The following is a 15,248-nucleotide window of genomic DNA, read 5'->3' on the forward strand; positions in this document are numbered from 1 at the left end:
GCCCCCAGCTAGCTTCAGATCCCTCTTGATCCCGGCTCCAACTCCTACCCATCAGGTTTGTGTCTGATTATGGGCGGAATGGCTTCCAGGCTGTGTGTCAGCATCGCCTCATGCAGGCCATGGGCCGGGCCCAACAGCAGGGCTCGGGGGCTGCCCGCACCTTACCCCCGACCCAGCTTGAGTGGACAGCGACCTATGAGAAGGCCAACATGGCGCTGGACGTGGGCTGCTTCAATGGTAAGCTGCCTTCTGTCACCTCAGTGAGGGCAGTGGGAGTCAGCAGGGCCCAGTGAGCCCTGGGGGATGGCAGAAGCCACTGGATGCTCTGGAGCTGGGGAGGGGCCTTCTCAGATGTGGCTCTGCGTGAAAGTCTGTGTGGGGGTGGTGGGACCTGGCCCAGGAAAGGGGAGCCAGGGAAGTGAGGCTACAGATACAAGAAGCCTGAGAGGAAGAAGCAAGCAGGGAGATACAGCCAAACTGGACTCAGATGCTCCAACCTGAGCCCAGCACCTGCTGCGCCCCAGGTGACCAGTTCTCCTGCCCGGTGCACTCCTGGAGTACGGGAGAAGAAGTGGCTGGAGACATTCTGAGGCACAGGTTGGCTCCTAGGATGCCCTCCCAGCATACTCTTATGTACCTGGAATGTTGTGGGGGGAGGTCAGATCCCCCAGAGGGTCCCATAGGGTCCAGTCTGTTCATGTTTAGAGTCTGGCTTATAACCCAGGATCTCCCCAGGTAGTGCCTGACGACTCTGTCCCTCATTTCTATTCCTGTGCATGCCATCACCAGGGGGCTGGCAGATGGCTGGCGTGGCTGGACCGTGGCCATGAAGAATGGTGTCCAGTGGGCAGAGCTGGCTGGCCACGACTATGTGTTGGACCTGGTGTCGGACCTGGAGCTGCTCAGGGACTTCCCTCGACAGAAGTCCTACTTCATTGTGGGTGCAGAGGGGCCTGTAACCAGCAGGGGAGGCCCCAAAGTGTAGGTAGCTACGGGGTACCCCCTCACAGATGGCCACTCCCAGGCAGAAGGCCTGCCCCTCCCAGCTGCTGGGACAGGCTGAGCCCGGAACTTAGACTTCAGGTTCTTAAGGAGGTAGAGTTCACCAAAGGATCCTGCTTTTAAAGGGAGAAAGCCACCCAATTCTGGGGTGCAGAGGAAAATTTGGGGGATTCTGGGATCTCTCTCAAGGTTAGCAGCTCCACGTTCCTTTTCCCCACAGGGTGTTTGGGAACAGCTGGGACTCGGATGAGGACACACCCACTAGACCCCAGCCCCAGGAGCACATGCACGAAGTACCTGACTCTGATGGGTACAGCAGCCACAATGAGGATGGTACAAATGGGGAGACTGAGGCCCAAAGAGGGACAGCAACCCACCAAGGTCAACCAACAATGGCTGCTGTCTCTGGTGGGAAGGGAGCCTTAGAGGCTGTGTGGGGTGGAAATCATCAAGAAAAAAGAACTTGATATTTTTGTGCCTTCCCCTCCAGAGTCAGACAGTCTTGGAGAGCCTGCTGTGCCCCACAAGGGGCTGGACTGCTACCTGGATAGCCTCTTCGACCCCGTGCTGTCCTATGGGGATGCGGTAGGGATGGTGTGGGGCGGGTCATTTGCAGACAGGAGGCACAGCATGTACACCCAAGTCACACACTTGTACAGGGTGACCTGAGAGTTTCTCACAGTCAGGGTCATGGGGTGGTGTGTCCCATCTGGGTATCTGCTGGAGGCTGGACAAAGGATGAGGGTCTCTTCACAGCTAGAGATACTCTTGGCTGATCCTGGAAGGACCCACAGTTAGAAGTGCACCTCTAGCCAGGCGTGGTGGCATGCCTCTGTAGTCCCAACTACTTAGGAGGCTGAGATGGGAGGATCATTTGAGCCCAGGAGTTCGAGGCTGCAGTGAGCTGTGATCGCACCACTGTGCTCCAGCCTGGGCAATGGCAAGACCCTGTCTCAAAGAAAAAAAAAAAAAAAAGGGAAGAAGTGCACCTTTGTTGGGGGCCAGCCCCCTGGGGCCACTAAAATATCTCTATCTGGATGGAGTTGAATGACCTTGGTCCCTGGGTCTTCTGGCCCCAGATCTCATGATACCCCTCAGATACCCTTGCTCACTCTGGAAATTCCAGAACCCACCCCACCCCGACTGCCCCGGCATGATATGCAGCCCTGAGCAGGGCACAGCCCCTCCTTGAGCCTCAGTTTACTCCTCTGGGGAAGAGGGGATGGGTTGGGAGCGCACATGGTTATGGGGAGGACTGATTGGGATGCCATCAGGGTAAAGGCTGAGCATAGAGCAGACCCTGAGCCAGCAGGAGGCCGCCCCCCAACACCAGAGGGTGGGGAGATGGCCAGTGTCAGGTGCCTGTTGCCATGGAACCTTGGGAGTACAACATTGAGATGGTCACTTGAGCCACCTACTGCCCCCAGGACCTGGAGAAGCCAACAGCCATTGCCTACCGAATGAAAGGGGGAGGCCAGCCCAGTGGAGGCAGCAGTAGTGGTACTGAAGACACCCCCAGGAGACCCCCAGAGCCAAAGCCAAGTCAGTGCCTTCCCCGGGTGGTTCCAGGGTTGGGCAGGGCCAAAGCCACTTGCCGGTCCTCAGGCACCTTTGTTTGCTAGAATGGAGGCAGCCACAGCATGATGGGGGGTGAGAGGACAGGGAGGAGGGCATCTCCGGTGCCATCTGTGCCTTCTGCCCCCTCCCCTCAGTCCCAGGCCTGGACGCCTCCACATTGGCTCTACAGCAAGCCTTCATCCACAAACAGGCCGTGCTGCTGGTGAGTGAGGGAGGGACTGCTGGGGAGTGGAGAATGGACCTGCCTGGTCACCACGGCCACCTCTCCCCAGGCCCGGGAGATGACCCTGCAGGCCATGGCGCTCCAGCAGCAGCCCCTGAGTGCTGCCCTGAGATCCTTGCCCACAGAGGTGAGTCTGGCCTGCCCGGGGTGCAGGGGTTGCTTGGAGACACAAGCTGTAAAGAGGAGCGCTGTGCTGTTCTAGGGCACTATTGTGCCTCTCTGAGCCCAGGAGCTCCACAACCCATCTTTGACAGAGATCTGGGGTCCCAGAGAGCAGCCTGGTGTATCCCAAGCAGCCCATCCTCACGTCCTGTTCTCCACAGAAACCCCCAGCACCAGAGGCACAGCCGAAGTCTGTAGGCACCGGTCCCCCTGCCAAACCTGTGCTTCTTCGTGTCACTCCAAAGCCCTTGGCTCCAGCCCCTCTGAAGGCTCCAAGGCTCACCACTAAGCCTGTGGCTGCCCCCGTTCTAGCTCAGGATCAGGCTTCTCCAGAAACCAGTGAGTGCCCTATCCCAGCCTCTGGGGCTTCCCAGGACAGGCTTGGGGGTGTGGTTGTGCCCCTTGTGGCCTCACCCTGTTTCCACCACCCGCCCTTGCCCACAGCTTCACCCTCCCCAGAGTTGGTCCGGTACTCAACGCTCAACTCTGAGCACTTCCCACAGCCCACACAGCAGATCAAGAATATTGTCAGGCAGTACCAGCAGCCATTCCGGGGAGGCCGGCCCGAGGCCCTCAGGTCAGCACTGCCCCTGCCCCCAGCGCTCCAGCCCCCTCACTGTGCCTGAGTGTCCATCATGGCCCACCAGCTTACTGAGTTGAAACACCCTGCCCAGCTCCTGTTAGGGAGGAAGTTTGTTTATACTGTTGAGTCCAGATGAGGCCCTGCTGTTGTCTAGGTTGTGCTGTAGGACTTCAGGCCAGTCTCTGCTTCTCCCTGGATTCTCGTTTATAATGATGGGGGAGTGGTGGTGGAGGAGGAGGACGTTCCCTACTGTCAAACTATGTGACAGGAAAGGGAGACTCAGTGTCAACCCACCACAGTACTCCAATGCCCACAGGAAGGATGGCGGGAAGGTGTTCATGAAGCGGCCAGACCCCCACGAGGAGGCCCTGATGATCCTGAAGGGGCAGATGACTCACCTGGCAGCTGCACCTGGCACCCAGGTGAGGGGGAGGGTGGGACTGGTCCCAGGTGGAACAGAAGACAAAGAGGGGCCTCAGGGATCCTCAGAAACCAGCTACCCCTACAAGCTGTGGCCCTGCCACTGCCCCTCCACAGGGCCTGCCTGTTGCCCCCTGAGCAGTCTCTTTGGGGTGGGACAGGTGTCCAGAGAGGCTGTGGCCCTGGTGAAGCCGGTGACCAGTGTGCCAAGGCCATCCATGGCACCCACTTCAGGTGAGAGGGCCAGGAGGGAAGGAGGGGAGGGTGTCCAAGTATATGAGGAAGTCTGTGGGCACAGGTGAGTGTGTCAGTGGAGTGTGTGTGTCTGTGTCCCTGAGCCCCTGTGTACATCTTGTGAGCACGTTGGTGTAATTATAATATACACTTAAGTAGCACAGATCTCAGGCCAGGCCTATCCTAGCTTATGTAATCCTACCAGAACCCTTCAAGGTAGCACTGTTGTTCCTACATGTTGCAGATGGGGAAATAGAGGCACAGACAGGTTAAGTGGCTTGCCCAAGGTCACACAGCTCAAAAGTGTCAGAACAGGGATATCAGCTGAGGCCTCCTGGCATCACAGTTGGAGCCCTAACCTCTACACCCTCTGTCTCTCGGCAGCCACAGTGATCTTAACAGCTATAAAGCAGTTCCCATCCTGCGCCTGACAAAAACGCCTGATGGCTCCTACAATAAGCTCCAAACTCCTCACTGTAGCCTATGAGACACTGCATGATGTGTCCACCTCCCCAGCCTCATCTCTCTGCCTCCCCTTGCCACATTCTGTTCCTCTCTGTTCTCGGAACACTCCAAGCCCACTTCCGCCTTGCATGTTTCCTGTGCCTAGAATGCTCTTCCCCAAGACCTTTGCATGCCTGGCTCCTTCTCACCATTCATGTCACAGCTCAAATGTCACCTCTGTCACCTCAGCAAGGTCTGCCTAGACTGCTAGGAATGAAGGGCCTCACAGACCAGTTTGCCAGGGTCTGTCCTAAACCACCCTGCTTTACTGCCACCCTAGCCTCAGGCAGTGAGAGTTTTGTTTCTGAATGATCTGTGCCACCCACACCTGCCATGGGCACTAAACTCCAGGGCAGGGGCCTTGTCTACTTTATTTGCAGGGCCATCTCAGCCTTTAACCCAGGCCTGTATACAATAGTTGTTTTGGTGGGGCACAGTGGCTCACGCCTGTAATCCCAGCACTTTGGGAGGACGAGGCAGGTGGATCACGAGGTCAAGAGATCGAGACCATCCTGGCCAACATGGTGAAACCCCTTCTCTACTAAAAACACAAAAATTAGCTGGGCGTGGTGGCACGCACCTGTAGTCCCAGCTACTCCGGAGGCTGAGGCAGGATGATCGCTTGAACCCAGGAGGCGGAGCTTGCAGTGAGCCGAAATAGAGCCACTGTACTCCAACCTGGGCGACAGAGCAAGACTCTATCTAAAAACAAAAAAACCAAATCCAATAGGTGTTTTTATGTGTTGAATGAAAGGCTGGGTCATGTGTGACCCTAGTGAACAGCTGTTTCTGTGGACCGCCCCTGGGTCCCCTCCTCCACCCGCCTTGCCTTTCCCACTTCATCCTAAGAGGTTCCTGTGGCCGGGCGCAGTGGCTCACACCTGTAATCCCCTTTGGGAGGAAGGCGGGCGGATCACCTGAGGTCAGGAGTTCAGACTAGCTGGCACAACATGGCGAAACCCCATCTCTACTAAACATACAAAAAATTAGCCGGGCATGGTGGCGGGCGCCTGTAATCCCAGCTACCCAGGAGGCTGAGGCAGGAGAATCGCTTGAACCCGGGAGGCGGAGCTTGCAGTGAGCCGAGAATGCGCCACTGCACTCCAGCCTGGGCGGCAACAGCGAAACTACATCTCAAAAAAGTTAAAATTAAATTAAAAAATGAGGTGCCTTCTCCTGCCTCCCTGACCCCCGCGCTCCCCAGCTCTGCCCTCGCGGTCGCTGGAGCCCCCTGAGGAACCCATGCAGACGCGGCTGCACCGCCTCATCAACCCCAGCTTCTACAGCTATCAGGACGCCCCCTGGAGGATCTTCCTGCGCAAAGAGGTGCAGAGCACGGCCAGAGCCAGGGGAGGGGCTGAAGCGGGGTAGAGGAGTGTCTAGGACTTGGGGAGCGAGCCCAGGATAGAAAAAAGCCGGGCTGAAGCCAGGGGTGGAGTTAGAGCCGGAGCGGAGCTGCATCTAGGGGGCGGGGCCGGGTGTGAAGCATAGGGAGGGGGCAGTCGGAAGGTACCCACTGAAGCCCCGCCCCTGCAGGTGTTTTACCCCAAGGACAGCTACAGCCATCCTGTGCAGCTTGACCTCCTGTTCCGGCAGGTAAAGTCCTCTCTCCCCTTTCTGCCTCAGTGAACTCAGCAGGGCAGTGTGGACGCAAAGATGAGCTAGCTGCAAAGCTTGCCTCTGCATGCTGGGATTTGGGGTCCTTGACCAGGGTGAGGATGGGCAGCTGTTTTATTGAATCTCCCCCTCCCATGGGCAGGGTCAGTGAGCTCACAGTTCAACCTAATGAGAGTCATAGTTTGTCTGAGCTAGACATGGCCCAGAGATCAAATGTAAACCCCCTGTATAAATTAGGAAACTGTGGCCTAGGAAGGGCAGCCTGGATTGTGGGGGTGAGGAGAAAGGAGAGGGCCCTGTCAGTGGGATCTGATTTACACAGATGAACCAGCTTACAGATGACCCCACTGCTGCAAAATGGGACCCCCTCACATTGCCACTCACCCTAGTATAGTCCGACCTGGGTCCCAGCTGGGGGAGTCCCATGTGCTGCCTGCATCACAGCCTGTTCCCACAGATCCTGCACGACACACTCTCCGAGGCCTGCCTGCGCATCTCTGAGGATGAGAGGCTCAGAATGAAGGCCTTGTTTGGTATCTCAGGGGAGGGGACGGTATTGATGGGGCAACGAGTCAGAGGCACGGCCAGCCCTGTCCCAGAGGGAGACGGAGGCTGACAAGCCCAGACCCACCATCTCCCAGACATGTGCCTCCTTGCTCTGCTTCTCTGGCCTCTCGCATGGCTGGGCTGCATGTTTGGGGTTGGCAATGCCTGACACACTGTGTGTGCTGGCCATCTTGTCCATTTCTGGGTTTCAGTTTCCCAGTATAGACACTGGTCAGATACCTTCTTGCTGGGTATCAGCCACCTCCCTCCCTGACATCCCCGAGATGGGGGCTGCCAGGAGAATGGGAGGGGGTCCTCACCAGACCTGGCCTCCCATAGCCCAGAATCAGCTGGACACACAGAGGCCCCTGGTAACAGAGAGCGTGAAGCGGGCCGTGGTCAGTGCTGCACGAGACACCTGGGAGGTCTACTTCTCCCGCCTCTTCCCTGCCACGGTGCGAGTCCCTCACCTGCCCCCTACCTGTCCAGATGATTCAGGGATGAGACGAGAGGACCCTCACATGCCCTTTATCTCTGCCCCAGGGCAGTGTGGGCACTGGTGTGCAGCTCCTAGCTGTGTCCCACGTGGGCATCAAACTCCTGAGGATGGTCAAAAGTGGCCAGGAGGCTGGCGGGCAGCTGCGGGTCCTGCGTGCATACAGGTGACCGGAAGGGGCTGGCTGGAGACTGGGGTACAGACTGGCATCAGCATTTCTTTTTTTATTTATTTATTTTTTTTTTGAGACGGAGTCTCACTCTGTCCCCCTTGCTGGAGTGCAGTGGCCGGATCTCAGCTCACTGCAAGCTCCGCCTCCCGGGTTCAGGCCATTCTCCTACCTCAGCCTCCCGAGTAGCTGGGACTACAGGCGCCCGCCACCTCGCCCGGCTAGTTTTTTTGTAATTTTTAGTAGAGACGGGGTTTCACTGTGTTAGCCAGGATGGTCTCGATCTCCTGACCTCGTGATCCACCCGTCTCGGCCTCCCAAAGTGCTGGGATTACAGGCTTGAGCCACCGCGCCTGGCCGGCATCAGCATTTCTTTCCTCTCCACAGCCACTTACCAAGTACCCATGATGTGCCAGGCTCTGTGCCAAGCCATTGAAGCAAACCCATTTTAGAGCTGGGGAAACTGAGGCTCAGAGAGAAAAGTTGTTTGTCTCAGGTCACACAGCCAGGAAGGGGTTGAGCTGGGAACCCACTCCCCTGTCCTCCTTCCAACCTGCTGCACAGCAGCAGCACTGTGCAGAGGGGCTGCTCTGCTGGAAGTGACCAAACCCTGATGCAGCTGGTGAGGGAACCACTGCCAGCCGTGACACCTTACTGAGTCCTCAGACTCCCTCCCCTGCTAGAAGTCCCTTTTGTCCTTTATAACATGAGGATGGGAATAGAACCTTGTTCACTGGTTGGGTAAAAGCTGCATGCTTTGAAAAATGGTGAGAATTTGGTCAATGGGTGAAATAGAGATTTGGGTAGGCACAAATCTAGATTTAGAGCTTGGACCAAAGGACAAAGGGTGGAGAGGGGCCGGAGTGTTGGCCCAAAGGGTGGTAGGAACTGAGCTGAAGCCACAGCCTGGGTCAGAGAGGGGAAGCAGGAAGCTTAGGGTCCTGTGGGAGCTGGCACAATGGGGCCAAGGTGGGGCTGGGCTTCAAATGGGGCAGGACAGGAGCAGAAGCAGCACAACAGGTGGAAGGAGGGCATCCCTCTGGCTGTGGAGTCCTGCCCTCATGCCACCGGCCCATCCTCCAGCTTTGCAGATATCCTGTTTGTGACCATGCCCTCCCAGAACATGCTGGAGTTCAACTTGGCCAGTGAGAAGGTCATCCTCTTCTCAGCCCGAGCACACCAGGTCAAGACCCTGGTGGATGACTTCATCTTGGAGCTGAAGAAGGTAAGGATCTTCTCACAGGTCTTCCCTCCACCCAGGCTGAGGGCCAGCAACAGGGCTCTCCCACCCCACATATATACTAGCCTCACCTTCCTCGGAAGTATGACTGTGTCCATAGACTTCTGTCTACCTTCAGTCCTTTGCACTAGCTGTGCCTTCCACTTGGAATACCCTTGCCCCCTTTTGCCTGCTCCTTCAGAAAACCTTTACCAATGCACCCTGCCAGGTGGCACAGCACCTCCTCTGAGCTCTGCAGCAATTGTACTCCTCACCCTCCTGCCTTGGCTGCATGGCCCACCCACTGCATCTCAATCTCTTTCCATCCCCTCTGCCCACTCTTAACTGGCAGCCCCCAGGCCTAGGGCAGGTCATCTCTGTGCCCTAGGCCCGAGGAAGACTTCAGCAGGAAAGTCAGTGAGGGCTTGAGTGGGGAAGGCCTATGTGTGTGCCCTGAAGTCCATCTGGGTCCCTCAGACTCACCCTCCAGCCCTTTCTTCCACCCAGAATGCCCTTCCCTCTTCTCACCTGATGAAGGCTCCCTTCCCTGATGAGTCAGGAAGGATGTGAGGAGCAGGGTTGGCCCCAGGCCTCTGGGAGTGGGGTGATGGGGCTGTTGCCCTCAACCTGCCCCTGGCTGACCCAGGACTCTGACTACGTGGTCGCTGTGAGGAACTTCCTGCCTGAAGACCCAGCGCTGCTGGCTTTCCACAAGGGCGACATCATACACCTGCAGCCCCTAGAGCCACCTCGAGTGGGTCAGTGCTACTGGGGTGGGTTGGGGGCAGGAGGCGGAGGCTGGCCAAGGAGGCCACCCTGGCAGATGCTGACCCAACCTGGCCCACAGGCTACAGTGCCGGCTGCGTGGTTCGCAAGAAGGTGGTATACCTGGAGGAGCTGCGACGTAGAGGTCCCGACTTTGGTGGGTGCCCCAGAACCTGGAACCCCATACAGGGTGCATCCTAGTTTCACGCACTCATGCTGCAGATGCACAGTGAGGGTTTCTTGGTGCCTGAAAGTGGTCTGGGCTGGTCAGGTCTCCTAAGGTCCAGGCGTGGCCTGTCAGTATCTGTTGGTGGCCAGACAGTCCAGCCCTCTGCTTTGCCTGAGGGGTCTCCATGGGCATTTGTGTTTGTGGCCTGAATCTCTCTCTCTTTTTTTTTTTTTCTTTTTTTGAGATGGAGTCTTGCTCTGTCGCCCAGGCTGGAGTGCAGTGGCGCCATCTTGGCTCACTGAAAGCTCCGCCTCCCGGGCTCACGCCATTCTCCTGCCTCAGCCTCCTGAGTAGCTGGGACTACAGGCGCCCGCCACCAGGCCTGGCTAATTTTTTGTATTTTTAGTAGAAACGGGGTTTCACCGTGGTCTTGATCTCCTGACCTCATGATCCGTCCGCCTCCGCCTCCCAAAGTGCTGGGATTACAGGCGTGAGCCACCGTGCCCCGCCCTGAATCTCTTTTTATGTCTCCACATGACCTGAGAGTCCACAAACCCTGCTTTGCCTTTTTGCTTCACTTCCCCGTTATGGTCCTGTGGCCCTGAGAAAAATCCCTTTCCTTCCCTGAGCCTGTTTCCTCATCTGTAAAATGGGTTTGATGGCCTGGCCTGCCTCACACAGTTCTAGAGACAGATAAAGAAGGTACCCGAATCTCCCTAAAGGACTCCCTTAGTCACAAGGCAAGACCCTCCTGTTTGCCTTAGACCTTTTACCCGCCCCTAGGCTGGAGGTTCGGGACCATCCACGGGCGCGTTGGCCACTTCCCTTCGGAGCTGGTGCAGCCTGCTGCTGCCCCCGACTTCCTGCAGCTGCCAGCGGAGCCGGGCCGCGGCCGAGCAGCCGCCGTGGCCGCTGCTGTGGCCTCTGCAGCCGCTGCACAGGAGGTGGGCCGCAGGAGAGAGGTGAGACCAGTGTGGGTGGGGTGGGGTGGGGCGGGGTAGACCAGGGGGAAGGGACTGCTGCAAAAGGGGTGAGGCGAGTGGGGATAAGGTGGGCCACAGGCCTGGTCAGGCTCTTGGGGCGTGGCTGATCTTGGACTAGGGTGAGGGTGAACGAGGTAGAGTGAGCCGGAGGTGAGACCTGGAAGATGGGACCAGAGAAGGTTGGAGGTGTGGCCAAATGGGGTAGGGAAGGATGAGGATCAGTTGGTTTTAATCAGTCCAATGGGGTCAGACCAGCCTGGGCCCGCCAGTAGGTGAAGTCTCCCTGGGATGGGGTGGGGCCAGGTGAGTGAGCGGGGTCGGTTTGTGGAGCTAGCGAGGGGTGGGGTCAGCTGTGACATGGCAGTTGGGGAAGTCAACCCCAGGCAAGGCGTGGCCAAGTGGGGCAGGGAGCTGGGTTAGCCCAGCAAGTAAAAGGCGTGGGCGGGCTGAAGGGGTGAGAACAACAACGGGATGCAGCCGGGTCCAGATGGATGGGTGGGTGGGTGGCTTGAGAATCTGGGTCCTATCAGCGAGGGATTGCGTTGTCAGTTTTGACCCAAGGGCCAGGCGTGGTGTGGCCAGAAACGGCCTTCCTAGCTCCACCTCTTCTGCAGGGTCCCCCAGTCAGGGCCCACTCTGCTGACCATGGGGAGGATGCCCTGGCGCTCCCACCCTACACAATGCTCGAGTTTGCCCAGAAGTATTTCCGAGACCCTCAGAGGAGACCCCAGTGAGTGGCGGCCCCACCCCTCTTCCCCACAGTGGGAGGGTTCTGGGCTTCTTGCAGCCATCCAAACTGCAGGCTGTCGGTCTTAGAGGCCCCACTTCTGGTGGGAGAGATGAGAGACCACCCAGGTGTGAGGCCCACTTCAGTGCCTGCCTCTGGGGGTCTTCCTGCCTGATAGACTGATCAGAGTGGTGGGTCAAGAACATTCCTATGTGGAAAAAGATGTAGCCAAGGCTTGGGCAGGACAGGTTAGTAGCACCCACCTCCCACTGCAGGGATGGCCTCAGGCTGAAATCCAAGGAGGCTCGGGAGTCCAGAACCTTGGAGGACATGCTTTGCTTCACCAAGGTGTCCAGTCCCGGACCTCAGTTCCCCATCTGTAAAATGGTGATGCAGGGACCCCGTCCCAGGCCCCTGAGGCCAACAAACTTGTTCTCAGTGAGACCCTCTAGCTCTCGGCACCCTGATTCCCTCCCAAGGACAGCATCTGTCCCCAGTATTGGGCCTGGCTCCCCTTTTGTGACGTGGACCCTCCTGTTATATGGCCTTGAAACAGTGTGTCCCCTTTCTGTTCTGACGTGTCCCTCCTCCATCATGACACAGCCCTCTTCCCCCACAGACTCCCCTCCAGGAATCCCTCATCGAACTCAGCGACAACAGCCTCAACAAGATGGCCACCGACATGTTCCTAGGTGTGGCAGTGGGACTACAGCCAGGGCTCTGGGCTGGATGAGATCCAGCACTGTGTGGTCTCTACTGGTTGCCACTCCTCCCTGGTCTTCGGATTCTTTCCCCTCCCCCAGCTCAGACGTGGGACACATTTAAGAGAAAAGCAGCTCCCAGCTGCCTGTGGCCAAGGCTCCCAGGGAGGGGCTCAGTCCTGGGGCTTCCTGGGGTGGGTGGACAACTGGGGGTTTGGTGGGTCTGAGTGGGATAGGTCTTTCCTACAGCTGTGATGAGGTTCATGGGGGATGCCCCACTGAAGGGCCAGAGTGACCTGGACGTGCTTTGTAACCTCCTGAAGGTCAGTCCAGCCAACTTTGCCAGATGCCTCCTTTCCTGCTCTGTGGCTCAGTTTCCCCATCTGTCAATGAGTCACAGGACATTAGGGTGGGAAACCTCTCCCATGGTCCAAAAAGGAATGCATCATGCTGATGGGGAGGGGGCTGGGAAAGGGACACCAGGCCTGTCTTCAGGTGCCCACCCTGTTCTTATGTACCTGGTATGTGACATAGCCCCTAGCCTGTCTTTGGTGTGTAACCTCCCTGTCCTCCTTCAGCTGTGCGGGGACCATGAGGTCATGCGGGATGAATGTTACTGCCAAGTTGTGAAGCAGATCACAGACAATACCAGCTCCAAGCAGTGAGTGAACTGGGCTTTATACCCCACCATCCCCTCACTGTGTCCATGCTCCAGGAGGGGCCAGTCAGCCTCCCACCTCCTCAGGCCTGACCCCTCCTGGATTCTCTTCCCCTCACCTTCGTCCTTACTCAATAGAGCACGTGTTTTGAAATTACTTGGTCTGGAACACAGCATTTCTGCTCTCTGAACTTTAGTACCCTCATCTGTAAAATGGCAATGATAATGTGTAAGTCCAGATTCTTAGTTGCAAGTGACAGAAACCCAACTCAAGCTGATTTAACCAAAAGGGAGCTTGTTGATTCAGAGAAGCGAAAAGTCAGTGAGTATGTGGCCTCAGGCATAGCTGGATCCAGGTGTCATTAGGAAGCAGGCTTTCTCCATCTTCTGGCTCTGTTTTCCTCTGTGTTGATCATTCCCAAACAGCCTCTCCCACAGAGTAGCAAGGTGGCAGGTCTGGGGTGACAGCTCAGCAATCCCAAAGAAAGCAAGACTCACCCAATATTTGCTGTAGAAATTCCTTTTTTTTTTTTTTTTTTGAGTCGGAGTCTCACTCTATCGCCCAGGCTGGAGTGCAGTGGCGTGATCTTGGCTCATTGCAACCTCCGCCTCCCGGGTTCATGCCATTCTCCTGCCCCAGCCTCCTAAGTAGCTGGGACTACAGGCGCCCGCCACCATGTCTGGCTAATTTTTTGTATTTTTAGTAGAGACAGGGTTTCACCATGTTAGCCAGGATGGTCTTGATCTCCTGACCTCGTGATCCACCCGTCTCGGCCTCCCAAAGTGCTGGGATTACAGGCATGAGCCACCGCACCCAGCCTGCTGTAGAAATTATTAAATCCAGGCTTACAGGCCTGAGTTGGTCACATGTTCAACCCTGAACCAACTATGCCTATCCCTAGGCCAATCACTGTGGTCAGGGGCTGTAGTGCTCACATTGATCAAACCTGACTTCCGTGCCCATCTCCAAACCACAGGGATCTAGAGCGGGGTGGGTGGTTTTCCAAAGGAAGCCCAAGTGTTGTTCCCAGACACCAGATATCCCTACAAATGAAACCCTCACACCCACGACCATGTGAAGATGAATTACTGTGTTCCACTCATGCAGGGCCAGCACACAGTAGGTGCCCAATATGTGCATGCTCTTGTTACCATCAGGTCCACCCTCCTGTCTTCATCTGCACTACCTCCTCACTTGCTCTCCATCTCCTCAGGAATTTTAGAACCACTCAGCTTGTCCTTCTGCTCCTCCCAGCCCTGGGCCTTACCTGGCAAGACCTCTACACAGTCTCAGCAGGTTCCCCTTTTCCCAGAAGCCTCCCTAGAGAGATCCCCTACCTGTTGTGACGCAGAAAAGAGAAGAATAGGAGAGGAAAAAGTCACAGTACTTCCCCTACCTGGGGAAGATGTCTGGGGCCCCATCCTCTTCCGTCCCTATCCCCCATCCTGACTTCTCAACAGAATATGCCTTTTGCATGGCTTTAAGGCCCACCTGCCCTGGGCCTCCTCACTGGGCAGGGAGGAGCATCTTCAGGGGACAGGAGCTGCCTGAGAGTTGGAATCCGTCTCAGTTCAATCCCAGGAGGCTCCTGGCACACTCTAGTGCTGTGGCCACCTGTGATGTGGCCCCCGTGTGTCCTTGCAGGGACAGCTGCCAGCGAGGCTGGAGGCTGCTATACATCGTGACTGCCTACCACAGCTGCTCTGAGGTCCTCCACCCACACCTCACTCGCTTCCTCCACGACGTGAGCCGGACCCCGGGCCTGCCCTTTCAGGGTGAGAGGTCGATGAGTGGGGACCCAGGGCTGCATGCTTCTCGCATGGGGACTGGGTGGGCAGCTGGTGGGAGGGGAAACCCAGAGGGCCTCACTTTCACAGGTGCTGAGCGATATTTACTAATATTAATATATTCCCCAAACATTTGTGAGGGTTCCACAGGGGCTGGCGTGGTGGTTTGTCTGATCTAATGGAGGGGGTGGTCAGGGATGACTCCTTGGAGGAAGTACTGCCTTGCATAGGAGGGGTTTCCAGGTGGAGTGAGTGACAGGAGCAAAGACCGGAGTGGGAATGTGTGGCATGTGGGAGAAGAGAAGGAGGTGGGCAAGAATCCAGAGTACCGGGGTGCAGCCCTGCCTCTCTGACTGTTGGGACTCAGCAAGGGTATTGAGGGATCTGGGCAGAGGTGGGCCCAAGCTGGTATCATCCCCCTTAGAATATGGAGAAAGGGGGGCCACTCTTCAGCATGGTTTCCATAGCAACCCCTGGGGCTACAGAAGAAGGAGGCTGGGGCCGCTGTAGTCACCATGGCAGCCGTGGAGGAGATAGGAGACCTTACCCTTCCTGCCTCTGAATGCTTCTCTCTGATTCAATTAACAAACATTCAGCCCACAGATGAATAGACCCAGTTCCCCCATGGAATAGCTCCCAGATGCATAAAGGCAACAGAATGTGCCCTAGAACTCTTGACTCAGAGAAATGGAGCACTGATGCTG

General features: G+C 56.9%; 1 protein-coding gene across 11 annotated transcripts in view; it reads left to right on the forward strand.

The window, feature by feature from the left end:
• LOC105491056 (myosin XVA) overlaps positions 1-15,248 on the forward strand; it is a 66,019-nt gene that overhangs the window by 30,685 nt on the left and 20,086 nt on the right. For 6 of the 11 annotated variants that reach the window (XR_011615442.1, XM_071082449.1, XM_071082445.1 and 3 more), the window contains exons 28-53: positions 56-237; positions 525-597; positions 790-981; positions 1,223-1,383; positions 1,493-1,587; positions 2,430-2,544; positions 2,715-2,782; positions 2,853-2,930; positions 3,127-3,304; positions 3,410-3,542; positions 3,865-3,970; positions 4,130-4,202; positions 5,911-6,032; positions 6,243-6,302; positions 6,781-6,856; positions 7,209-7,324; positions 7,413-7,531; positions 8,618-8,759; positions 9,400-9,511; positions 9,601-9,675; positions 10,471-10,649; positions 11,285-11,400; positions 11,673-11,745; positions 12,017-12,089; positions 12,348-12,759; positions 14,402-14,532. Coding sequence is in view for 8 of the 11 variants with exons in the window: in XM_071082449.1 (XP_070938550.1) it covers positions 56-237; positions 525-597; positions 790-981; positions 1,223-1,383; positions 1,493-1,587; positions 2,430-2,544; positions 2,715-2,782; positions 2,853-2,930; positions 3,127-3,304; positions 3,410-3,542; positions 3,865-3,970; positions 4,130-4,202; positions 5,911-6,032; positions 6,243-6,302; positions 6,781-6,856; positions 7,209-7,324; positions 7,413-7,531; positions 8,618-8,759; positions 9,400-9,511; positions 9,601-9,675; positions 10,471-10,649; positions 11,285-11,400; positions 11,673-11,745; positions 12,017-12,089; positions 12,348-12,759; positions 14,402-14,532 (3,260 nt within the window). In the remaining 3 variants the exon portion in view is untranslated. The other 5 variants (XM_071082448.1, XM_071082450.1, XR_011615443.1 and 2 more) reach the window with 4 other exon arrangements.

This window comes from Macaca nemestrina, chromosome 17 (assembly GCF_043159975.1).
Source record: "Macaca nemestrina isolate mMacNem1 chromosome 17, mMacNem.hap1, whole genome shotgun sequence".
Taxonomy (NCBI): Eukaryota; Metazoa; Chordata; class Mammalia; order Primates; family Cercopithecidae; genus Macaca; species Macaca nemestrina.